Source organism: Protomyctophum bolini (genome assembly GCF_963924005.1).
Source record: "Protomyctophum bolini genome assembly, chromosome: 15".
Taxonomy (NCBI): domain Eukaryota; kingdom Metazoa; phylum Chordata; class Actinopteri; order Myctophiformes; family Myctophidae; genus Protomyctophum; species Protomyctophum bolini.
The window spans coordinates 33,024,896-33,051,984 of record NC_137876.1 but is presented as its reverse complement, the minus strand read 5'-3'; the positions used below and the strand labels follow the sequence as shown (position 1 = coordinate 33,051,984).

The 27,089-nt window shown below is 44.8% G+C and overlaps 2 protein-coding genes across 4 annotated transcripts in view; one reads left to right on the top strand and one right to left on the bottom strand.

Annotated features, from left to right (window-relative positions):
- Positions 1-27,089, bottom strand: part of ptgr2 (prostaglandin reductase 2) — a 174,759-nt gene that overhangs the window by 10,191 nt on the left and 137,479 nt on the right. The gene's annotated exons all lie outside the window — the stretch shown is intronic.
- On the top strand, positions 477-27,089 carry mideasb (mitotic deacetylase associated SANT domain protein b). 3 transcript variants are annotated; one of them, XM_080783228.1, is made up of 14 exons: positions 1,954-2,321; positions 3,331-3,407; positions 5,016-6,936; positions 9,350-9,628; positions 10,282-10,621; positions 11,026-11,092; positions 12,599-12,741; positions 13,112-13,215; positions 16,385-16,460; positions 17,779-17,867; positions 19,386-19,529; positions 20,323-20,433; positions 22,341-22,600; positions 25,881-27,089. In XM_080783228.1, the coding sequence occupies exons 3-14, from the start codon at positions 5,347-5,349 to the stop codon at positions 26,119-26,121; spliced, it is 3,444 nt and encodes a 1,147-aa protein (XP_080639354.1). In that variant the 5' UTR covers positions 1,954-2,321; positions 3,331-3,407; positions 5,016-5,346; the 3' UTR covers positions 26,122-27,089. The 3 variants fall into 3 exon arrangements, with proteins under 3 accessions (XP_080639355.1, XP_080639354.1, XP_080639356.1); XM_080783229.1 differs by lacking the exons at positions 1,954-2,321; positions 3,331-3,407 and adding an exon at positions 477-800; XM_080783230.1 differs by lacking the exon at positions 3,331-3,407.

The window sequence follows — 27,089 nt, the reverse complement described above, 5'->3', positions numbered from 1 at the left end:
GGTGTGAAACTGTGGTTTCCCAAACGAACCCCGTTTGAGAAAAGTAGCCGGGGCGCTCGGATAAATATGCTTTTTATTAAACAACGCGGGATGCAGCAATGCTAATCGCTGTACCAGCACATTTCTAACACCCGTGGCACATGTGGCGAGGACTTTATATTTGAAATCGGAATGTTTATATACACGTTTGGACTGTTATGTAGAGATTGCGTAAAGCAGTCTGCAGTTGCGCAATGACTGTCATGATAATCATGACAGTCATGTTTCAGGGCTACTGTTTACCATGACTGCCATCTATCGACTAAGGTGGCGCAAGGCCGCAAAGGTAGCATTGTGCAGGGGAAGAAATGGAACGCGGCCTCGCTCTGGCACTGTTGTTATGTCTGTCTGGCTCGCATGCATAATCGGCCAGTTTATCAAGAGCGCAGCGGATGAACTGATTCAACAACAGCAAACTGCACTCGAGCAGACCGGGTGCTTTTGTAACAGATCGTTCCCTAACAACAATAGAGGATTATTATTTCGTTAATCGTTGCTTTTTTTGGTCCCGGTGAAGTTTAGATTTTTATGGACGTTTCTTAAAAGAAGTGGAACTGGGAAGTGAGTGACGCTTTGCTGAGGAAAGGAGGGGGGGGTAAAAGTTTCAGGGGGTTTCTTCTGTCATCTAACGTTATAACACACAGCTGCAGCGGGCAGCAGAGGAAATGTTACAGCACAATGGGGATAATGGCGTGAAACAAGACAACAACATGTGTGCGTCGTATCATGCAGAGGACATCGCGTTATTAGGATTACATGATGTAAGTACTGGAATTGCATGGTTTAATATATGTATGGTAAAGCTCGAGCCTCGATCGATGCCTTATGTTGTTCATGTGCAATTATAATTTAACAGTTGTTAAGCTCAGTGTCGAGTCGACTACACACAAGCTAACCTAGCTTGTAGATCCGTTCTTTTTGGCAAGCGACAGACAGCCTCGTGCAATATGGGTATATGGCCTTCATTGGCCTACATATCAAATCACCCATGTCTCCATCCTGCACAAATGCACAGTATCTGGATCTTACAGTATACTGTTATATATGTCCGCCACCATGCATGCGCGGAATTGATATCTATAAGATTGGCCATTTATTTCTGGGCACAGGTATGACAGGAAAATAGTCGCGCTTCTATAATGATTAATGATGCAACGATAACGGACAGGGACACAATAATGGCAGGTCAGGTGTACTCGACATGTACATTTTAAGCACCATGTTGTCAGGCATATGCCTGCCTGGTCATGCCCATAGGCCATAGCCATGCTGTCTGAAAAGGTAGGTAAGTAAGCGTGCATAAATAAACGTATTAAACTAGTTAAAAAAAAATATATATATATATATAAGTGTGTGTGTGTGTGTGTGTGTGTGTGTGTGTGTGTGATGGGGAGAGAGGGAAATGTGCAGTATAGGCTTATTGTTATTATGTTGTGATCATTTTATGTACACTGTACATGTAGGCCTCATATTAAACATAAATTACATGACACAAAACCAGATTGAGGCGAAACCACTTAACCACATGCTGCAAATAGTCATTTCACACCTATAGATGTAATGTGTGTGATTCCTCTTTAATATAAACTGGAATGCTGTGGGCTGCATTTTAGGAAATGGAAATCAGTGTAGGCTACTGTAGGGCTATGTATCTGGATATTTAGCCCGCTGACAAAACAAAACTTGTGTTTGTGTTCTCAACGGTTTGGAAACTCGTAACCACGCATGGGGCCAACAATGCGGGGTCCTCTCTGCCCCACTGACTGACTGTGTCGGAATTTCCCGCATGGACTGAGTGAGCTTGCTCCGTAAATTACAGCGGTTTGCATGCAAGGGGAAGGCCATATATGGGCATGGAAGTGGGTGTGGCGAACAGGCTAGAGAGAGAGGGAGAGAGAGAGAGATGATCACAAGACGGGGAGAAATGTGTTGTTTCGCTACGAAGAGAAAAGGCCGCATTGCCAATGCGAGCGAGTGTTTTCGTGCAATCGTAGTGCAATAATGTGCAACGAAGGCGGAGTGGCCTCCGCGATTCTGCAGATCGGCGCCTCGTTTTGGACCGGATAGCTCGCTGGTGTTCGGCAAACCCAGAGCCCACCCCTGCTTCTTGACTTGAAAAATAGTCGTGAGGTCAGCGTTGCATGAGTCAACCTTGGGGATGTATGCAGTCATCATCGGGGCTCAGTCTTGCACGGCCCAGTTGGCTGCTTGGAGGACCTGTAGTTGGTGGTGATCTGCGGCCAACAACGCTGTTTGCACCAGCTATTATTATGACAGACACCGTAAGTACCCGAGCTGAAAACCTCATCGTTGCTGCTGGTTGTAGTGCAGTGTGATCGACAAGCATGTGGTTATTTTGGCGACAGTTTGTTGACAAAGTTTGTTTACCTTCTCTTCCTTCCACGGACCCCCTCTGCACTTCACTTATTATTGTTCGACCACATCGACGTATGTGCTTATTATCACTGGTATATATACTATACACTAGGAATAAAGGGTATTTTCCGCACGGAGAGTGGATTATATTGGACGTGTGGCGTAACAGATGTGTTGACAAGTAATAAGTGAGTCCATGACATTATTGTATTCCAATACTTCAACTCGGGACTCATGCTACTGCTTCTAGGCGCATTGTTGCCTGGGTTGCAGTGGCATTAGTAACTGGATAATCCGTTTTCTGCAACAAAGGGCTTCTCGTAAATAGCGCTGAGTTAGCTGGCAACAGAGGAGGGGGTCCGGGAAAGGTCTATATAGTAGGTGTTTTTCCTCTCTCTGTCTTTCTCCATTTGTCTGATGATGACAGCCCAATTCACACTTGTAGTCTATTAACTATAGTAACTACAAGATCATGTCTGTCTTGACTCTTGCATGTTCACTTTCGCCGCGACTTGGGGTGGCATGGGGTGGTTTAAATTGGGAAACGGTAATGGATTTACGCCTATTTAACGCGTCGTCTTGTTTATTGAGTTAAACCCATGATGCTTGTGTAATACTGTACCTGTGATGCGTCATGATCCCTCACCTCAGATAGAGTCAGTGTGCATGCTCACCGAGCTCCTCATTTAAAATAACTGTTTCAACACAGCTCGTTGGTGCATGCATTCTGCAGAAAGATAATTATTCCTTGTGCATTACAATTTTGAGATTTAGCATTATACACATTTAGAAAAACGATATAATTGCTCCCCAGACTATGGCGAAGTAGGCCTATATACACAATGCATAGCAGGTTATAAGCATGCATGACATGTCTAGCAGTTTGGATCACCACGTTTTTGTTGCCCTGGTCAGTCAGGTTCTTCAGTCTGTGTGCTGCCCCACAGCGGAGCCAGTGCAGGATCTGAACAGCTGCAGCTGTCTATTTTAAGGTGTGTGTGTGTGTGTGTGTGTGTGTGTGTGTGTGTGTGTGTGTGTGCACGTGCACATGCACGTGCACGTGCATGCATGCATGCTCGCTTGTTACATTAGTGGGGCACCAGAGTAAAGGGTGACAATAAGTTGATCTCTTCTTCAGATGTCAGAGGTAGCCTCAGTGTACCCCATATCTTAGATTCCTATATTTATGCATGTCATCCTGACAAATTGCATTGTGTAAAATTCTGCAGTAGGCAAGGTTAAGGTTTGCCCATTTTTGCCTTTGCAGGAAAGCTTCAAGTATTGCTAATGCCACACATAAGCATTCTAATGTTATCTGATACAAAATATTGCCACAGGCAGTGTTTCAAATGTTAAGAGATATTGAGTTAAGCTATGCATCGTATCACTAGGCAAATGCAATTGTGTCGTAATCTTTCTGAAACTCTTAACAATAATTTATGTTTTTATATTCTGCAATCTGTTGCCATGGCAGTGCAAATGTCTTTCTGAGTACCAGTTCTTGCAAGGCATGTAAAGCTGCTTTGACTTACAAGACTATTCAGCACTCACTTTTCATTTTTTACATTTTCCTTTTGTAATGACTCAGCCTTGCTCAGTTTTCATTTACCCTTCCCTTTTGAGGATGCATGCATGGTTCAAAGGGCACTGGCTTCCCTTTATTTCTGTGACTGATGAGTCAGAGGCTGTTGTAAAGAGTAATTTGCTGCTTTTGACCCATTTCTTTCTATGTTGGTGTCGACAAAAACCACAGGGGGGCTTCAAGAAAAGTGCAGAAGGTTTCTGTGAGCTATAGTAATTAATATTTTTAGAGTGCACACTGCACAGGGAGAAAGTGCTCCATTTACCAATTAACTCCACATATTGAACCTGAGTTGACACACCCACCCATGTGTTCTTTTGTAGCCTGATAATCTTTGTGAGAACCAAAATGTCCTCAGAAGGATATACAGAGCTTAAAATAATGGGAATTGGTAAGTGAGGACACTTGTCATGGGAATGTTTTAGTGTTGGGACATAGTTTTCAGCTTATAATTAGATTTAGGTTAAGCTCAGATGTAGACATGTATAAGTGATGTTAGGGTTCTGGTTAGGGAGCTTGACGTTGTCAATGGAAACCATTCAAACGTCTTCACAAGGATAGAAGTGCAAGATTTATTTTAGTCTGTCCATTTATGTGTGTCAGTGTTTCTGTATGAGCTTCAGTGCTACGCCCAGGCTGTCATAAACTGTGCCGTAATATCACCCCACAACATAATTGTCAGGAACCATCGATTGAGACATCTCTCCAAACTCCCACCCGGGTCCCTAAAGAGCTAGATCATCTATCTGTACAATCGACTGTTTGCAGGCCCATATCCCAGTGTCATGTGAGTTTAGCTAATAATGACATAGCTTAGCCCGCCCACCCCCTCTTATCTCTCCGCCCCTCCTCTATTCTCCCACCCAGTACCTTTCAGCCGAGGTCTATTGTTGAAAAGGCAAACGGCAGGTTTTGACATCGCTGAGGCGGGGCTGACAATGGAAGCCCCCTGCAGGGGACCTCTTTAGTTTGAGTGCACCCTGCTTGACCTCCCCCCTCTCCCATTCTCATTTCACAGGGAGCTGTACATGAATCAGCAGAACACATGGACTCCTTCAAGCCGGCCACTGAGTAGATCACGTACAACAGCAGAGGGAAGAGAAGAGTACCTTGTTTGACCCAGAGAACTGCTCTTACCACCTTTTTTATGCTATTGTATGTACCCTGTTAAGGGGTATACGCAAGCATTTTTTCCTTGCTGTTTCATTGTATAGTGGACTTATACAAATAATAATTAGCTTCAATAAATAAATAGATAAATAATAGCTGGTGGACTTGTTGGGGCAGGGAATATCCTTTGCTTGTAGTTGTAACCCCCCCAGTCCATAAACCTGCACACATTTTCATTCATGCTGGCCATGAGCGTACCGGCCCAGCAGAAGCCCAGCACTAAGAGAACAGGAAAGCGCATCACTTTTTTCACCGACCAAGGCTTAACGATGAAGGAAACATCTCAGCACCCAGATGGCCCATACTATGGTCTGAGTGGCCCTGCCTCAGAGCCCGGACAAAGCGAGGCCGCTAGCACCGTGTCCTCCAACCCAGAGGCCCCTCACATGTATCTCAATTCGGTCATCTTCAGCCCGGATAAGGGTGACCAGAGCCGGGGTCACTATCAGCAAACAGTGCCTATGAAATGGGCTCCCCAGGAGCCTGGCCAGCCACAACAGCCGCCTCAGCCCCAGCAACAGAGAGCCGTAGCTTGGACTGCAATGGCTAACTGGGGACAGAACTTTGCTAATTACCTGGGAGGTGTTAATGTGACTGACTCAAGGCCCCAGGCTGGGACGTTTGCAAAGGCGCTGCACGAGACCCCTGGCTTGCAGCAGCCACAACAGCAGCAGCCACAACCACCTACCAGGGCTCCAGACAAGCCAGTAGGGGCCAACCCTGCTGGTGAGGTCTACAGAGATGTGGCCAAGGCCAGGGACCTGGAGTGGGACCAGCAGCAGCAGCAGCAACAGCAGCAGCAGCAACAGCAGCAGCAGCAGCAGCAGCAATCCCAGGCGTTTCAGCAACCTCTTAAACCAGGGGTACTCAATGCTCAGCAACACAATGTGTCCAACCCAGGGGGCAGCTCAGTCCTACAGCCGTTTCAGTTAGCCTTTGGCCAGCCCAAACAGCACCTAGCAGGCTACTACCAGACCTTCCAGGGCAACAGAACAACCTTACCCAACCTGAATTACTCAACACAGGCAAAGCCCCCACACCAGTTGCAGCAGCAACAGAAGCAAGAGCAAATACATCGGCAACAGCAACACCACATTCTCCAGCAGCAGCAAATGCAACAGCAGCAGCAACACCATCAGATGCAGCAACAGCAGATCCTCCATCAACGACATGTACAGCAACAACTACAGCAGCAACAAATGCAACAGCAACAACAAATACACCATGAGCAGCAGCAAATACAACAGCAACAGCAGCAGCACCAAATGCAGCAGCAAATGCAACATCAGCAGTTGCCACAACAAAACCCTCATGTGCTTGACTATTACCCCAGCTCACAAAACACACACCCTCACCCACACGCACAGCCTCCCGTGGTGGTACACTCCCAGGAGACTACTGTACCTGCTCCACCAAAGGTCCAGGAGCCCATCATCCAGGACATCACGCCAGAACCACAGGAACCCAGTGAGCCCCTGCAACCTTCTCTCCAGCCTCAGTCTCAGCCCCAGCTACAGCCTCGCAGATCCAGGCGGCTCTCCAAGGAAGGTGGGGCACCGTCCGACAACCCCTTCCTCATCTCTTCCTCTGATCAGTTGGGCCCGGGGCCGCCAGGCTCCTCCCAGAACGGTGCAGTGGAGATCCAGGCGGCGCCGACAGGGGTCATCCAAAGCACACGCAGGAAGCGCAGGGTCTCTCAGGAAGTGAACCTGGAAACACTCGCACAGAAGGCCTCAGAAATGGAGTCTCTGCCATCTCATGTGGTTAAGGTGAGTAAGCTGGATGTCAGCAGCAGTGGGTCAGTGGGTTAAGGCACTCTCATGGTGCGTTTGTAAGGTTGTGAATGTTTAGTCTAGCTTTAGTACTCTAGTCCAAATCTGTATATCGGATATTGCTGCTATCTGTGTCTCTCTGTCCCTGTCCTATTTTCTCTTTCTAAATCATTACTTATGCTTTCATTCCTTTCAACTGTTAATAAACCTGAAAATCTACGTATATAAAAAAAAAACTAAGTTGTAGGACAGTCTGTGACAGAGCATACAGTATTTACGCTAGTGTATATCTATCACTGTAAGCTAAATGCCTTTACTATAGCTTCAGAGCCACTTTGTGAGAGCTAAGAATCCATTTTGATTATGGTAAGTCAGGGTATAATTGCAATGGGATTTCTTAGCTCCCCAAGCAAATACGGGTATGGGAACAAACTAGGTCTAATACATCTAGTGTCAGGTAAAGCCTGCCAGGATTTGTGTTGTTTTGAAAATGATGCTTTTTCAGTAAAAAAGACTGTCAACACTCTGTGAACACAACAAACCACAGCTGAATGGTACAGTCCACTCTGTCTATGTAGATGGTTCTGTCTCTATCTCTCTTTGTACACAGTGCAATCAGTATACTGAGTAACGGTCCCTGCAGACTGCTGCGTTTTTATGATTTCCCCCAAAATGGCTTGAAATGTCATATGGCTGTAGTTTTAGGTTAGCTTTTAGACTAGCTGTTGCTTCAGCATGGCCATGCCCTGGGTTCGCCACCACAAGTTGACTGAAACATACAGAGAGAGGCTGTGTGACTGTGTCGGTTACATGCCTGTAGTGTACACCCCCCATCCCCCCCGCGGTAGAGTGAAACTCCACCCTGGCAGCACCCTCCCCCTTCATACAGGGGTGGGGGGGCTGGCCTGCTCTGCTTGCAATGCTCAGCAGAATACTGCTCTCTCCCTAGCCGTGGTGTAGGGGCTGGAGTTTTCCATTGGGAATAATGAACAAGGGACCCAGCGCAAGTTTGCAACCACAGTCCTAAATATGCACGCTTCTCCTTCCGCTGTTAAATACGTTGGCGCAGTATGGCCACATCGTGCAACAGTCCTCATCTGACACACAATGTGGTCTTGGTTTTCATGGCTTCAGAGTCTTCTTCAAAGTTGATGATTACTCAAATGCATACGCATGCCGGTGCAACTCATGCCCAATCATTATGGTTACTGCATGCAGCAATGTGAAGAATGCCATTGCAGGCATACCCTTTGACGAGATCCAGAGCAGCTTATCTTTCAATAAAGTATTGCGTTTCAGCTGGCAGAATTATTTTGGATTTTGGTTAATGTCATCATATCTTGTTGTGGAAATCTTACAGATAATGAGTGCAATATACCACCCAAACCCTTGTCTTAATGCATTTTCAGCAGTATATTTTCTATTTAGGGTTTCTTCCTATTAATAATGCATGCATAAATCAGTCTCATGATGTTGTATTGACTTCTCTGATTCATACCGCATTTGCTTGCTGATTCTATATCCTAGTAGTTTTACCGTCATCTTGGTTGGGGGGCCCTTATTTAGCCTGTGTTCATTTTAATTGTTGTTATAATGTGAATGCAAATCCAGAATCATCTGAAGTGCCTAGCTCATCAATATTAAAATAGTAATGGCAATGAAATACAAGTGAAACTCATAGCTAGCATATGAGACTGTCAATGATTGATAAGAAAACCTTTGAAGAATATAACATTACAAAGAAATTAAGTACCTCCTTAGCAGATTTACTTGAAACAATAAGCAGCATAACCAGTTTTGATGTCACTATATTAAAATACTGTGCACATAAGAATAGCTTCCTATTCAATTACAGTTGTGTTAAGCCCTAACCACACCAAAGGGTCGCCATGTAACTTCTTGGGTCCAAACGGTTGCAAGGAGTTGCATGGTGACCCTTTGGTGTGGTTTGGGCCATTGAATTCCATGCGTTGAATCACTAGGGAGTAGGGACAACACGCGTCAAGGCGTGTCAACGTGCAACAGGACTCATATCACACCGCAGGGACAACGCTAAAACTGTCTCGACCCTTTGGTGTGGTTAGGGCTTAAGTCAAGTTGTTATGTAATTTGGTTTACAGATCAGCAGGTTCACACAAAGGTTATCAATATTTTACCATTAAACTTAAAATCCCACTGCCTCTCATGTACCTGTAGTATCCCTGCTTACCCCCTAGGGGTACACATACCCACATTTAGCTGATGTTTACTCATCCAGATTGGTTTGGAAATAGATCAGTGGAATTTAAAAACACAGATCATCCACAACATCATAGAGGTTTCCACTCTATGTATTGTTTACAAAACTACAGACACTGTAACCTAACAGATTACCCCCCCTCCCCCCATCCCCTTCCTTTATCTTCCTTAGGAACCACATAGGCCATGGAGCCCCGCTGAAGCAGAGGGTCTGAATGTCAAGAGGCCGAGAGATGACAGCCTCCTGCCTCTTGTCATCCCTGTGTCTGTACCAGTGCGGAGACCCGACCCCTCATCCCCAAACGGGGAGGATGGGGCAGCTCTGGACTCGACCGGCTGGCCCCCGAGACCCCAGGACTTCCAGGACCTGGGCAGAGCCGACCATAAGCCCTCTGTCATCGTCACCCGGCGACGATCGCACAGAAACAACTTGTTAGAGAGCTCAGGCCAGGTGAGTCCAGTGTTACATTTTTTACTTTAAATGTCATGGCCTTTCTGGTGGCAGTGAGACTATAGGGGGAAGTAGTGGGATTTTGCCTTCAGTACATTTCTGTTTAAAATGGAAGTGAAAGTACATTTTGTTGTGTGACACTTTATTCTTCTATAATCTTTGCCACAATCTGCATCCATCCTTCCTTTTTTGTTTTTATTTTTTGCTTAGCTTCCCTCTCCCGATCGACGGCACCCCACCCCAGTATGTTCCTGAATCCGTCTGCCCCCATTTCAGCCCCCCACCCTTTGTCCCCTACTCTCTTTCAGCTGAGGTAGATTTAGTGAACTGGGTGCCCTGTCCCAGATCAGGAAGATTAACAGGGCTTATCCATACTACAGGATAGAGTGGACTATATGGTACTGGTACATTACTGTATGTACTGCACTGCACAGATATCTTGCTCTCTCAAGGATTTCCCTGGATAAATAATCCAGGGAGTGTGTGTGCGTGTGCGTGTGCCCACACTACCTATACTGCATCAGTGTCTTTTCTTTACATTTAACATTGTAGTCCGCTTCCTGTCTACACTGTCATGTAAACAAAAACAGCCTGAAATACATTTATAATGAATGTCCAAAACATAACCCTGACATCACTGGACCTCTCCCCAGAATGGCGGGACAGAGGGCGAGAAAGAAGACGACGGCAAGAAGTCCAAGCGCCGACCACGACCCGAGCCTCTCTTCATCCCGCCCCCTAAACCCGGCACCTTCATCGCCCCGTCTGTCTACTCCACCATGACTCCTTACCAGAGCCACCTGCGCTCCCCAGTCCGCCTGGCCGACAACCCCCTCACCATGCCCCCTTACACGCCGCCGCCCATCCTCAGCCCTGTCCGCGAGGGCTCCGGTCTCTACTTCTCCACCTTCCTGTCTTCTGCTGCTGCCAGCAGCCAGGGTCTGCCTCCGCCCGTCACTCCCAAGTCAGCCACACGCAGCCTGCTACGCTCCAGTGAGTCTAAAAAAAGCCCTCCAGTCTTCCTGGATCTAGATTGCATTGTTCACTTGCTGGTTCTTCTCAGACATCTAGCCTCTGGAAGACAAGTTGAATCATAATTTAACAATCACAGGAAACAATTATTTCCTCCTGCCCATGAATATCAGTGTATATCTATTATCTAGTCAGGAATATAAATGTTCATTATTTTCTGGAGTAGCAATCTAATGATTAGCTTAGTGTTACAAGTGAAAAGTCAGAATATTTGACTGTAACGTGAAAATGGAACGGTAACTGAATGGTGTACTCCCTCTCAAAGGTGACAAGTCTTGTACCTGTAATAGACATCTATTACCACTGTTTACAAGAAATATGGTTTGATGATATTGAGTGGATATTACATTTTTCTGCTCCTTTAGACAGCTGCGACATCACACCTCCTATCCTATCAGCCATGGGCGAGGCCACTCCAGTCAGCATAGAGCCGTGAGTACTCTGCAAGTCTGCAAGTGCATATCCACATTACCCTCCTGTTTACAAAAGACCAGAGCTGTGGAATTGGTCTGTCATTCCTCGGTGAAACGAATTGTGAAATAGTGAAACTTGCAGTAGCATTGCTATGAATCATCAACAGCAGCTCTGCAAGCGGTTTCTCAAACTGTACACACTGGGATCAAGACTTGAAAAGTCTTGAAAGGAGTCCCGGAATGAATAATGGTGACTTCTGAAAAACCATAACCCGCCCTGCCAAAGAAGCTTGCAATCTACCACTGTTGCCACTGGTATCTCCTTCCCTGTCAGGCATCTAGCTATAGCCATAGACACAGATAATAAAGTGCCTCTTGTCAGAACAGGCCCCCGTTATTAACTACTGAATGAAAGCCTAAAAGCTGACTCAGCCTCAAAACTAGCTAGTGCCACAACTGTCTGTGTGTCTGCTCCCAATGATAGCATGGACATTATTTTGTTTGGAAAGTTGGGATGGCAGAAGAGTGTGTGCTGATTCCCGTGGGCTTGAAAGGAACAGAGTTGGATCCCATTGGATTTGACCCAGATAGAGTACATTTATCTGTGTCTTTTCTACCAGCAAAATCAGTGTGCTAGGGTGGGGAAAGGGACTGGGAGAAACCAGGATGCATTGTGGGAGCCGTTCACTGACTGGTACCAGCTGTTGAACAGTCAGGCGGGGACAAGAAGCAGCCAGCGCCCCATAAATCAGCCTTTCTGCCCAGCCTGCTGCTGCTGCTCCCATACATGCACCCAGCCATAGAGGCTTAGCTTACCCCAGCCCACCCACTCACCCTGGGGGTAGTCTGCCAGAATACACATATACTCAGCTGGAAATACTGCAGGCTATGAGGCCTGAGAGGGGCAAGGGAGGGTGGGAGGAAAGTAACATCCTTGGATAGGAATAGTCTGCCAACATGATGCAACATGATTACAGCTTATTTTCCATTTCCAGTTTCCATTTTAGCTCTGAATTGTCTGCTTTTGAATGACTTGTGATTGCAGAATCACAGAGTCAACTTTTGAGTTCGTAGGGAATTGTTTTATCGATAAAGATTTCTCAGTTGACATTTATGTCTTAGAACTAAATACGAAAGCATACGATAAAATATCGTTGACTTACTAGTACATTAACCGCAGACCTTAATTTCTGCATAACCAAAAAGGCACTTGGCTTTAGCTTATTATTCTACATTCCCATTTCACTATTTCTAGGTACTTTCAGATGGGCAGCGATTAACGCGCCCCTCATGAGCAGACCCCTCGTTGATCCATGCCCGTCTGAAAGTACCTTAATTCAGAAAGTGGATTCTTGTTTTTTAAATAAACATTTTGCCCTTAACAAGATTGCCATGAAATACTGTGTGTGCAATCTCAAACCGAAATATAGAGTCTTACATTAGTGAGTCACAATTTCACTTTCAGCTGAAACTTCCACACTGTCTGTCGCTCATTGATGTCATGATGTCATGTCATGTCCCCCAGGCGGATCAACATTGGGCCTCGGTACCAGGCAGAGATTCCAGATCAGAGGCAGCGATCGGATGTCCACCTGGACCAGCACAAGGCTGAACTGGTCTGGGCTCCACTACACGATCTTGAGGAAAAACCAGACTTCCGGCAGAAGGGTAAATAATCCTATGCTTCCCTTCTCTTCTCTTTCCTGTCTCTCTCTCAACTATATTATCGAATAAAGCAGATATGCCATAAAAAATAATCTCAAAACAAAACATTTCCTTTTTTGCTTAGATTGTTTGTTCTGATTTGTGTCTGGAAGACGTCTAAGGCCATTGAGGGGTGTCTCCAACTCCATTTCATTTTGCAGTGATGCATGTCACGTGTGTTGATTGTATATAGCAGCCCAGAACATCCACTCAGGACAATGCTGCACTATTCATCACATCTATAAGTGCTTTGTGATGTTCTTCTGTAGTCATGCTTCTCTCTCTCTCTCTCGCTCTCTCTCTCTCTCTCTCTCTCCCCGCTCCTCTCTCTCAGTGGAGGACCTTATGCACCTGGCCTGCTCCAGTGCAGTGAGTGGCGGCGGGACAAACCAGGAGTTAGCGCTTCATTGTCTGTACGAGTGCAGCGGTGATATCATGGTAAGCATTATGGGAAATTCCCGAACTGACTGATATAGTCTATTGACCAAATATATGCAAATATCTTGATATAAAATGTCTTGATATTATCGTGTGCATTTATGATGGGCATGACAAAATCCTATTGTTTTAATTTGAACAGCACTGAACACAGTGATCATGCAGAGTTGCAGACATTTGTGTAGTTTCACTGATCTTTAAAACATCTGCTAAGGTTTCTTACAGGAGGCATGTTCTGTGAATCAGTGGAAATATCTGCACATTTGATCGCTGTCAATAGCACGATCCTTCCGCTGCTGAAATTTCCCTAGGTACTGTAAATGGTAATTCAGCTGGTACAATTATGAGGGAATAATACGTTCTTAAAACCAGCACACTATTTTTCCACCATTAATTGAGACAAAGCATGGCAGCATTTCAGTACAACATGGCAGTGATCCATATAACAGTGAGTGTGCAAAGTTTAATGGTTTTCTACTGTTTCACTAACATACCTTACTGTAACATACCTTACTGTAAGTACTGTATCTACCCTAGATGACATGAATTTATGTTGTTTCTGTTGGACTTTGGCAGTTTTGTAAAACAAATGTACTGTATGTTGATGTAGCGCATGATGACCCAAAAGCTTGCAATCCAGTGAATTCACAGTTGATAGAATTCACTGGGAGCTTTTTTCTTTTTTTTTATCAAAAGGAGATTAGCACAATGCACCTTATACAGGCCTCATCTGTGAGCCTTTTTATACAAAGGACATGAGTTGTAGCTAGAGTTTCAGTGAAACTCTGTGGCAGACTGAGATGACCGAATGGTCCAGCGGTGAAGTGGAATGGATAGTGGCAGCACTTAACCACCACTTGAACCCTAGCATCCCAATTCTGGATCTCTGGGTATGTCATAATAGTCAAATATTCATTGAAAATGGGTGAACATTTTGCAAAAGTACCAGGTTTACAAGCTCTCGCCTTGAGTCTTGCAACTCAGACATGCGTTGAGATGGGAAACTTTCAGTGAAGGGATTTTGAGTAGAGGGCACCTAGTATAGAGCCCTGTTGGACCCCGAACAGCAACATATTTGGTTTGAGATTTAAGTGGTTAAGAAGTGCACACCAGCTGCACAGTCCAGACAGTTGTGGTACACGGGGGCTATTGGGTTTTCACTGGTAGCCATGTTTTCCCGGACGGTTTGACTTGTTTTGTTATCCGATATTCTCAACGCTGTCCCTAGCACACACAAGAAAGCTCCCTCTCTGTCTGAACACTGCCGAGTAAAGGGCAGGGTTTGTATCCACACAGGCTCGTTTCAACCAAGTTGGCAAGGGGCAAGATTTCAGTCTGTAAAGAGAGCGGGTGGGGAGATGCGAGCAATGTCAAGCTATGATTTGTTGTTTTGCTTCTTTTTTGTGACTACTGCTCCCATTTCTTTGCCAGGTCTTGCTTCAGGTGATCTTTCGTTCTTTCTTTCTTTCTTTCTTTCGTTCTTTCTTTCTTTCATCTGGTCACTATCTGGTTAATAAACATTTACTTAGAAAAAATATATATCAGGGAAACTAATAGGATTAGCAAGGAATGTATATAAACAAAATTGCACGCATTTCTGTGTGCAAGGTCTATGTGATATAATTCTGCTTAGTCTACAGCGCTTCCTATGAATATTTATGACTAGGATTTAGACAAAAGTTCAGTGTGTGCTGTGTGCTGTTCAGTAATCAGACAGAAACATGGCTATTATAAATATACATAAAGACATTTCTTTCACAAATTTCCCAATTTTGTGTGTGTGTGTGTGTGTGTGTGTGTGTGTGTGTGTGTGTGTGTGTGTGTGTGTGTGTGTGTGTGTGTGTGTGTGTGTGTGTGTGTGTGTGTGTGTGTGTGTGTGTGTGTGTGTGTGTGTGTGTGTGTGTGTGTGTGTGTGTGTGTGTGTGTGTGTGTGTGTGTGTGTGTGTGTGTGTGTATGTATGTACCGGTATGTATGTACACAATCTGCCGTGTTCCAGTAAAATATGCCTTATCAACACAAATATTACTCCACTGATAGAAATGAATAATAAGACATGCTGTCAGCCAGATGGGGTAACGTTAGATCCAAGAGGGGTAAAGTTTAATCTGTAGCTAAATGGCAGAGCTCTACAAAGTCTTGTTCTTGACCACAGTATCATCAAGCCAATACTAAACAATTAAGAGTACTCGCTGGTGTAGCATACTGTAACTGAATAAAAAACAAGTTGTGTTTTACTGCTGGATGGGAGACGTCAAGTTCCTTTAATGGCACAAAGCCTTACAATGGTGTTTGGGGTGAGGTGGGGGGGTGGGGGTGAGGGGTAGTTGTTTGTAACTAGCTTGTTATCTCTTCTCTTACACCTATCGCCATCCTCACTTATAGGCTTTGCAGTAGGTGCTCAGACTGGTGAAAGTCAAACCAAAACACAATACCTTAGAAGCAAGTTCATTCATATGTGCTTCATATAACCTAATCACCGATACTTCCTAGATCATACTTCTGTTATTAAATCTCTAATGTATACGAGCCCCCGGACAAGAGCACTTTTTTTGTAGAAGTGGTTGTTGGTTGCAGGCCTTAGCAACCAGCAACTGGTCCAGAGTTGTCAAGGAAACTGTGTGGGGGTTTGTGAGGTAGGGGTGATGTGTGTGTGTGTGTGTGTGTGTGTGTGTGTGTGGGGGGGGGGGGGGTCTGTCAAAGCTCCCACTCTTCTGCAGTCGAGAGCCTCACTGTTTTTCTTTCAGCATCCACACACAGTCAACTAAGACAAAATAGCTTTAATGAGAATGTTAAAGTTTTCCCTTATCACAACGGTTCCCAAGAGGGCAGTGGGTGTGTGTGTGTGTGTGTGTGTGTGTGTGTGTGTGTGTGTGCGCACGTGCATACATACATACAGGGTGTTCACAGTGCTAACATGAAACTTAATTTCCTAGTTACCAGTCGCTTTGTTCAGCGTCCGTTTGACAGCATTTCAGAGTGGTGCTTTACAAGCTCATAAACTAGGGCTGGAGTGCCTGTTAGTCCAATCAGATGACTTGGTTGCAACTACCCATTACATAAAGACTCATAAGGCACACAATGGGAGTTATTGCAGTGTATTTTGTGTGCAGTCTCTGTACAGTTTCAACGTGATGAAAACTGACATTATGCATTGGTTTGCTTTTTCAGGCTGCCCTGTCTCTCCTAATGCTGAAGGACCCCATATTCCCAAAGCCTCATCACTTATCAGAATACCACTACTCAGGTAAGCAAGCACCCACTGTATTGGTCACTACTAATGAAATACTATGCTTGTGTAAGTACAGTAGCCTATATACTGTATTGTTGCTGTTGGATGGAAAACGTGAATGTCCAAAACCGTTGGATTTTCAGAAATGGAAAAAAATGAACCCTGTGTTCAGATGGATACAATGTAGTTATTATTTATTTAGTCACACGAAGCGCTTGTTAATACTTTTCATTGGCTAAATATTTATAATTTATAATTACTTTCAAAGCAAAATAATAATTAATAATAATTGCGATGTGATTCGTTGTAGATCAGCAATTCTTGGTACTTTTTACACAACACTGACTTTACGCAACATAATTGTCATAGTATAAAATATTGCATTCATTTATTAAAAAAATATATAAACAGACGAAATATGGACCTTCCTGACAGCAACAATATATTGTTTGTGTACTATATATGTAACTACTTCAAAGCGTTAAAAGCTGCATGGAACAGCAGAGTGTGGTGTTGAGTGACGTCGAATAGCGTCCGAGATTGAGTTTACTTTCAAATACTTTCTAAACTTGAAGGCACTGGTTATGTTCTATCTAAGCAGTAGACCCCACCCATCTGGTACAGCAAACATGTTAAAACAAACAGAAATATTTCTTTGCAAATACTGTTTCACCCAAGGCTGATCCCTGTATCACTTCATACATGTCTCTGCAAGTGTGTGTGTGTGTGTGTGTGTGTGTGTGTGTGTGTGTGTGTCCATGCGTGCATGCGTGGGTGTTATTACTTCATCTTGTGTGGTGTTATTATTTAATCGTGGGTGGGTGTGTTCTGTTATGTTATCTAGTTTGTGTGCTGCCCTCCTACATTGCAACCTTGCTGGATATTGTGCAGCCCCCACCCCCCCTTCTGTTACCCTGTATCTGTACAAAAGCAACTGCAGCAGCGAGAGTACAGCTGGGGTGGTAGGAGACAGCTTGTGTGTGGGCAGGGAGGACAGTAGGCTTTGGTGTGATGATGAGGAACGGAGGGGACATGGGGCGGTGACTGGAGGATTGTCAGGGTCACCACGATGAGGGATAGATGGGAGGAAATGGAGAGCGAGGGAGACAAAGAGAGGGAGGGGTGCGTTTCCAGCATGTGGTTAATCCCAAGCAGAAAACAGGGGAGCCTTTGTTTATCCAGCCATGTGCATGTGGACTCTGTGTGTGTTTATGTGAGAGTGGGGGGTAATCGGGGTCTGCACACGCTCTGACACACACTTGGACCGGTCACGTTTTTCTAATGCCTAACTAATGCCGTTTCTCTCTCCTGTGTGTGTCTCTCTGCTCCTCAGGATCAGACAGCTGGACCCCAGCTGAGAGACGCCACTTCAACAAAGGCATCACAACCTACAAGAAAGATTTCTTCATGGTGCAGAAATTGGTATGTGTCCCAGACCAGAGGAAATATTAACAGATGGTAGTAGTAAAGCTGACTGGCAGCTGACATGTTGTTTAGCCTGTATTTGTTTGTTTCTCCAAGGACAAATGGCTGATAAAAGATAGATGGATGCAGTACAAGAAGGTTAAATTGTGTCAACCAATGTCAATGTCCAGTTCATCCCAGAACTTGGGAATTGGGCTGTATGCTTTCCAACCTACAAAGATAAACATGTCAGACGTTTTCAAGATATCTTGTTTGGGAACTGAAGTTGGAAACCTAGATGGAAAGACCAACTAAAATGCGATGGGAAGTAGTGTTTGCTTCCTGCTAAATTCTCTGGTACAATAGACTCACTTGCTAGAATTTAGCTGGTGATTAGTGCAAATTCCCCACCCTGTAGATTATAAACACATTAGCAGGTTTACACAGGGGTAGCAGCTTGCTTAGAGTGGTCAACCTAATGGGTTTTCTGATGGGAGACTGTTGGGTATTTTCACACGCCATCATACTCTGTAATAGAATGTGAAAACGTGTTTAAAGGCTTCATCCTGTTTATTAAACAAGTCAATGGATTAAAGGCCTCTAGCCATTATTCAAGTCCTTGAAGGAACTTTGATCTAAAAAACAAAACAACAAAATCTTTGTCTTTGACTAGCTCTGGTGGCCTATAAGCTGTTCCGCTCCCAGATGTGAATGTACAGTATGTGTGTAATGTATACATTATATCATCACTGCCATGTTGCTTATTGCTATGAAAACCTGTCCGTCAGCTCACGCCACCACGTATATGTCCGTCCGCCTGTTGCGCCTCGTGACACGTCACGCCACCATATATGGTCGACGCTCCATATATGGCCGTCTCCATTATATGAAGATCATTACACTGACCTCATCAAACCCTGTATAGCCATACATGGAGAAGACTGGATCATCACTTAGATCTCCATATATGGAGCTGACCTGTTCTGACATTCCATGTGTTGATCCCTCCCCACCCATCCTTCCTCTTCGATGTCTCCCTTTTGACTGATACCTGTCCATTCAACTGCCCCGAAAATTAAGGTTTGGCCCTACCTGTGCCATCATCAAACACTGTACACTCAAGCCACTGCCCCCGCTGCCACCCTTAGATCTCCATATATGGAGCTGACCTGTTCTGACATTCCATATGTTGATCTGACCGTATCAAACCCTGTACTCTCAAGACATGCTCCTTAAATGGCCAGTACAGAATTAATTCCATATGTTGATCTGACTCTCCATGCCAAAGTCTGCCAGATGGGCAGATGCGTGCATGCAAGAAGCGACCTTGCCCTAAAGGGCGAGGTCGCTTCTCACCCTCAGGGCGTCTTACTGGTATAACATATTGTATATATGTTCAGTAAACCTTCCTTTGGAACATGATGTAAAAAATAATAACACTACTTAAACTCCATTCCCTGGCATTTGTGTCTGTGTAATTATATAAACAATTTACATAATGACGAACTCAATAGTAATAAGTGTTTGTGTTCACAGGTGAGCACTAAGACGGTGTCTCAGTGTGTGGAGTTTTACTACACCTATAAGAAGCATGTGAAGATCGGTCGTAGCGGAACGTTGCAGTACGGAGAGGCCGAGGTCCCAGAGACCAGGACCACTGAAGAGGACCTGGACCACAAGGTCAGGCAACAACCAATCACATTCACTTCTCAGTCGCCACGACTGATTTCAGTCATTTGGGTTCCATAGAAGCCGCAAAAACCGTGCACGCGGCCGTGTGCACGCTTAATAGTCCTTTTTCTCCTCAAAATGAGACAAGCTGCGATATTTGAGACCTTATAAAAGTCTAAACTTTGATCCCGCTAAGAAAGTGAATCCACCACACAGCAACTCAAATATGGGCGGCTATCACTTCCCGATCGGGCGGAAGTAACCTACCTGTCTTGTAAGCTTATAGAGCAGATTTCTCTGGCACTGGCGCCACGTTCTGGCCTAGAGGGGAAGCACACATTGGGCAGTATTTTGCATGTCTTAAGTACCAGGTCTTATTACTTAACTTAAGACCTGGAGGCGTGGTCAATGCTCTTCGGCCACTCAGAATAGCCAAATGGCATTGATCACGCCTCCAGGTCTTAAGTTAAGTAATAAGAAATTCAATGCTTAAGACATGCAAAATACAGCCCATTATGTTAAATATTTTATTTATTTGAGAAATCAACTCAACAGGGACAACTCCTGTCACACATTGACGGTGTCATTTGTCTATTATGTGGTGTGCCCTATGGAATTTATGGAATGCACATGTTGACAAAAAAGTATTTTAAATATTGCTTTGATCCTCATATTAACCGTAGGAAGTATTAAGTTACCACTACCAGTAACTAAAATTAGCACAGGCACATGATTAATCACAGAGATGAATCTGTTGGTTGCCTTTATAATAATAAGATTTGTGCTTCTTTTGGCCCAACAGGGTTCTCAGAGATTACAGCAGGAGGACAGCAGGAAGTGGGAGGGGTCAGCTGACAGGAAGCCGGAAGTCGGTCCCAACAGAGTGACACAGAACCTGCAGGCCACTGAGAATGTGAGTGGGAGGAGGGCACTCACACGCCAATGCATGGGAGGGCACTCACACGCCATGCATGGGAGGGCACTCACACGCCATGCATGGGAGGGCACTCACACGCCATGCATGGGAGGGCACTCACACGCCATGCATGGGAGGGCACTCACACGCCATGCATGTGGAATGAATATGAATGATTCTTTCTATACATCGTCGCTGTCGGCCAGAAACCAGCTACCGGTATCTCCATTTTTCAACTTTTTTTCCCTTTCTTTTAAATCAGTTGCTATTGACCACACTTTGTGTATGGATTTTGGGTTTTGTGCAAATTATTATGTATACAGTCACTGTGACAAGTTGATGGGGCAGTATTGTGTTCTAAAAACATGTTTTTCTTCTTTTTCATTTCCTGAATAATTTGAACATTTTCTGGTTTCTGCACGACAGCAGAGAATGCTAACAAAATATCTATATATCTATCTATTAAGACACACGTTAACGTTGCATTCAACAGGATGCTTATTGCAAGGGACATTTAAACTTGTGTGTGTGGGTAGATCTTCAGCATAATGCTGTATATTCCTTACATTCATCATTCACTCCACTAAGGGGAGTGCCATCTCTTTACGGAATCCCCTTATGTTTTAATAAGTACCATAGTTTTAATCTGATCCTGTCTATGCTTTCATACTGGTATATGCCTTTTTTCACATGGATGATGGATGCTTCATTTAGGAACAAAAGAACAAAAGTCTGCACAACAGCATTGCTCCTCAAATGTTTACTTAAAAACACAGAAAGAATTACATGATGAAACATCATGTAATTTTTTCTTGTTGTGTAGACTTTTATTCTTTTGAACTATCACTCTTTGTCCAACACCAGCAACGAACTGGATGTGCGCAACCCACTGTTTTGAACTCATTTTGGAACAAGCCCATCCATGTACTTCTAATCAAAACTAGCCTGCTTTCAGCCTGCTATGCTCTGCCATGCTGAACCCAGTCTGACTCAACAAGAATGTCACAGTTAAGAGAGGTCATAGGTTTGCTGCCCTCTACTGGTCGTTATTATTAGTTGTTTTGGCTGCCGTTCCTGGACTGGATTGTGTAACCTCAACATGTCTGGGCAAACAATGACCCGGCAAGAAACCTTTATCCCATTTTTTATTAAGTGGTGCAACCACTTCTACATCCAGCTTTGTCCGTGTACACACGTGTGTGTGTGTGTACCTGTGTCCATGAGCCTGAGTAGTTACTTATTTATACCAGAAGGGGGCGCCAGAAACAGAGAGAGGGGTAGTGCTGTGTCTCTAATGAGAGAGAGAGAGAGAGAGAGAGAGAGAGAGGGGGGGGGCGGGGGAGGGAATTGCACCACTTGGTTCACACAGGTGTGATTTTTAAGTGGTGCAACCACTTCTACATCCAGCTTTGTCCGTGTACACACGTGTGTGTGTGTGTACCTGTGTCCATGAGCCTGAGTAGTTACTTATTTATACCAGAAGGGGGCGCCAGAAACAGAGAGAGGGGTAGTGCTGTGTCTCTAATGAGAGAGAGAGAGAGAGAGAGAGAGAGAGAGGGGGGGGGCGGGGGAGGGAATTGCACCACTTGGTTCACACAGGTGTGATTTTTAGATTGCGCTTGAACTCGATTAGCGTCCATAATAAGCTGTTGACAAAAGTGCTCAGGTTCTTAGTTGATTTGGCTCGTCAGCTGTGCCCCATTTCAGCTCATTGTGATTTGCACCCAGCGTGTATGTCAATCACTTGCTCTTGCACTTGTAAGCACTTGCATTATCAAAAAATTTCATATTGCAACACCTTTACATGATGTGACTGTATTTATTTGTGACGACTGGTATGATTGACACTCATGTGTTATACACGATACAATTTAAATTTAGTTTCACTCAATGTGTGTGTGCAGGCTGTAGCATTGCTGGTTCGGAAAGGCCAAGAGGATGTAGGGAGGGAGCAGCTTCTTTCCCGGGTCATCCAACCTCTTCAACCCCCGCCTCCCAGCTCCATACCCAAACCACCTCCCAGCTCCATACCCAAACCACCTCCCAGCTCCATACCCAAACCACCTCCCAGCTCCACACCCAAACCACGCAAGCCCGGCCCTCCTGCGGCCAGTAAAGCCCCTGCCAACCAAGAGGGAGAGTTCCCCTGCAAGAAATGTGGCAGGTCAGTGTTTGAATCACACGCCAAGCAAAATTCAGCTCTGTTGTTGTAACTCACTGAGTTAAGATAACATGGATTTCAATGTCACTAGTTCTACTTAATATAATTAAGTTACACAAAACATGAGTCGCTCTCCTTAAATTAATGGTATTTAAACAAATAAATTATGTGTGAAACAAGAAAAGCTGCAATGTTCAAGAAATCAGTAAATGTTTATTTGCTTCCAAATTGTATGATAATCCCATTACGACACAGCACCAGAAATTTGCATTGCATAACTTGCTTACATAATACCTAATGCACTTAATTTGTGCATTAGGGAGGATTAAATAAATCAGTGATATTGAATGTCCTCCCTATCTATAGCTGTATAGGAATTTGTCTAAAAATATCGATGCAGACTTGGTAACATAAGATGAAAATATGCAGATATACTATGCATACATTCAGCATTCAATCACAGGATGCAAGCATGCAACAGTGCATTTGAACACCGAGTCAGCAAGCATGCAACAGTGCATTTGAGCACAGTCAGCAAGCATGCAACAGTGCATTTGAGCACAGTCAGCAAGCATGCAACAGTGCATTTGAACACCGAGTCAGCAAGCATGCAACAGTGCATTTGAGCACAGTCAGCAAGCATGCAACAGTGCATTTGAGCACAGTCAGCAAGCATGCAACAGTGCATTTGAGCACAGTCAGCAAGCATGCAACAGTGCATTTGAGCACCGAGTCAGCAAGCATGCAACAGTGCATTTGAGCACAGTCAGCAAGCATGCAACAGTGCATTTGAGCACCGAGTCAGCAAGCATGCAACAGTGCATTTGAGCACCGAGTCAGCAAGCATGCAACAGTGCATTTGAGCACAGTCAGCAAGCATGCAACAGTGCATTTGAGCTTTGAGGCAGCACTCATGCAACAGTGCATTTGAGCACTGAGTCAGCAATCATCATTTAAGCAACAGAGTTATAGTTTATAGTTGCAGTGAGTGCACAGTAAACTTCTTTGTCCATTAATCCATTTGAACTACATTACATTTGTACACTCTACAAATCAACGCTGAGGATTTTACTGTGCATTGCCATTGCAATTGCATGCCATTATACATTGTGAACATAGCCATGCATGCTATTGTCTTATGGTTTTAAGGTCTGTGTCCACAGAAAGCGCACCTTCCTGCCATGCATTTCTATGGTAAAGACAAGCTAGATGTCCTCTTCCCAGCATGCATTTGTGAAGCGCACTTTTGGAGAGTATCGCTGCTCATCACTTTCCTATTCAAAGAGTTGGATTGACACAACCACAAGCGTCTTGCTGACAGTGCATGTGAAGAGCTCTGGACATGATTTACAAAGTGCTCTGCTGCTCAAAAAAGTCGTTGTGTGTCAGCTGGGTCCTGGCTAATGGGGATCTGAATAAACACAACATCTCACTGTCGTCCTGTTGCTTAGGGGACTCTGCTTACTTATGCAAAACTAACCTTCCTAATGCAATAGGACACATTAAGTGTGGCTAATTGCTGGGATTGCGTGCAATGCAACTGACTTTGAATCCACTGATCATACCAGCTGTGGGATTCTAAAACTCTTGAGTGACTTTATCCACAATTTATGAACGAGTACATGTGGTACAATAGCAAGCAACCTCAGCAATCAGGATAATGTCTTGTAGAGTTGACAAGTCACCAACCATGACTGATATCTACCAGTGTTTGGCAGGTGGTATTCAAAAGATTTCAAATGAATTCAAAGAAGCAATAAGAAAATAATCGCTAGTTGCAGCCCTAGTTTGGTATAATTTTCCCTTAGTAAAATCTCATAATTAGAGACAGAAGGGATGAGATTCAGATTCAGATACCTTTATCTGCCATTTGTGTATACACACATAGGAATTTGCTTTGACATAAGATGAGTGCATTCAATTATTTTTTCACAAATAAACAGACATAAGACAACACCGTGCAGGGAAATAAATATAAAGTGCAGGGTTATAGTAGGGTATATAGCATAGGCAAATCCTGTGTTGTTCCAAAAAGAAACAAACCACCGTGGCGATTTAGTCAGATATGTGACTGTGACGTCTATGATATTCAGTTCCATTTGATAACGTCAGTTACTCTTTAGATAAATTAGTATCTTTTCACCGTCAGTTGATGTCTCATCAATATGAGTAAAATGGCCGCAGTGATTTGTTTATTTCTGGAACACAGTTATTACTTGACGCAATCTAAGATTCCCTTATGGAAAATTCCAATACCAAAAAATAACGCTGTGGCCCAGGGAGAGAGCACCCCCTAGCGGCAGTGATGTCAGACTTTGGTGCTCTATACTTTCATATACAATGGTGGCGTGCAAAAATAGAAAAACCCGCTCTTTGAGCTTGTAGAACTGCTTTTTTGTATTGCACATTACTCGTAAAGTTGAATATAATTGTGATATTGAGTTGAGGTCATATCCCCCAGCCCGAGCAGGCACCCGGGTATTACTAGTGACACTCTTCCAGCGATTGGACAAGGTGTCAGTAAATAGTGCCAAGTGTCTCTTGGTGTGTATGTGTGTGTGTTTGAGCAGGACACAATAATACCTGCCTGACTTGCTCTGATTAACTAGCCAGATCTCCCATGGCAACGCAGGCCTGTTATTGCCAGCCGTCTCCTAGCAACTGAAACACAGAGCAGCAGATATGGCACGCTGTGCCCCCTGCCAATGCAACTCTGCCCAGCGACTGTGTACATGATCTGAACACGCCTTCTTATCTTGATGTACTGGTACTTGTGTTCTGGTGTGTTCACAATTCTTATTCATTTATTTTGAGGCATTTTATGCCTCAAAATTCAATTATTCAATTATTATTAATAAATAATTATTCAATTATTTATTAAATGTAGAAAGACAGGAAACCATGGTCAGAGAGAGAGAGAGGAGAGGCTGGATTCGAACCCAGGTCCTCATGCGCACTAGGAGCATATACTGTATTGTAGTCTGTGCACCAACTGGCTGAACCACCAGGCACCTGTACACATTTTAATTAAATATATCACAAGATTCCAAAGCAAGAGACTTACTCTGTTATTTGGTCGGAGCAGATGTCATTACTTCTTAGATAAAAGTATCCAATGACAACAATTCTGGCGCCCTGTCCCTTCTACCCTCCCAGGAAGTTAATTCCTCCAATACTTAATTTCCCACCATGGTGCCCAAAGCTAGCCAACCGCTAAATGACTAGCAGGCCCGCTCTGACCTTTAACCCCCCTCTCCCCTTCCCTACTCTGCACTCCATGCAGAATCTTCCTGAAAGTGAAGAGCCGCAGTGCCCACATGAAGAGCCACGCCGAGCAAGAGAAGAAAGCAGCAGCGCTGCGGCAGAAGGAGGCCGAGGAGCGGGCGGTGGCCCAAGCCGCCGCTACTGCAGCGGAGGCCGCGTTGGCCGCACGGCAGCAGAACGGGACACGGCAGGTTGCCAGGGGTGAAAGCTCCAGCGACGACTCGTCGGAGGACGAGGAGGACGACGTGGACTGGCACTGAGATGTAAGACGTCCCTTCCCGTTCGGGAGAAAAAGGGTGCGTGATGGGGATTATGTGCCTGAGAGACTCAACTTGGACTGAGTCAACTGCGCCGGATGCGTAGCTGCTGTGAACTGCAAGAGGAGCTGGTCATCCATATCCGGGAACTCTCCAAAACGGGCCAGCAGCCCTGCATCTATGATCTCCTTCAGAGGAGGATCCCTCTGCTGCATATCCAAGGCTAAAGCTGGGTGAGCAGCAGCCCACACTCCATTTGTCTCTGCAGGGACATGGAAGAAGTACTCACGGAGGGGTTGAGAGAGTCTCTCGTGGACAGCATTGTGTCTTTTTTTTTTAATGGCACAATGGGATTCGCCCAGCTTGAACCGTTCACAGACCTGTGCTGTTGAGCCTGGGTGTAGGTGTGTGTCTGTGTGTACTGTGTAGGTACGTTGTGTGTGCTTCCCAGAAGCTCCCTTTCTCTCTTTACCGTGCTTGAAAAGCTTTCAAGAGTTACTGCGTATACACACATGGCTCTATGATGTCAAAGCAACGCCACTGCGCCGCCATCCAGACTTCACATACCCAACACAGTCTGCAACCCCGCTCTCTGCACTTTTTGAGCCTCATCCTGCTCAGCCAACATTGGGAATTGTTAGACAGTACCCCACCCACCTACCTTTCTCATGATGAGCCACAGTATGCATTCATTTGCACTCATTTTGACATATGATCGTTATTGTGAATAGGGTGCAATTGGCGACAGGAGCAGTGCAATCTTGAAACGAATACATAACTGCAGAAACCTGGTGGGGAGACTTATAAAGACAGGCTGTTGTCACAGTTTCTCTCCATGTGAAGGATCACTTCAGACACAGCCGGGCCTATAGGCCTTCTGGTCGGATCCCTTCCACCCACATGGCTGTGGCCTTCTGGTCGGATCCCTTCCACCCACATGGCTGTAGGCCTTCTGGTCGGATGCCTTCCAC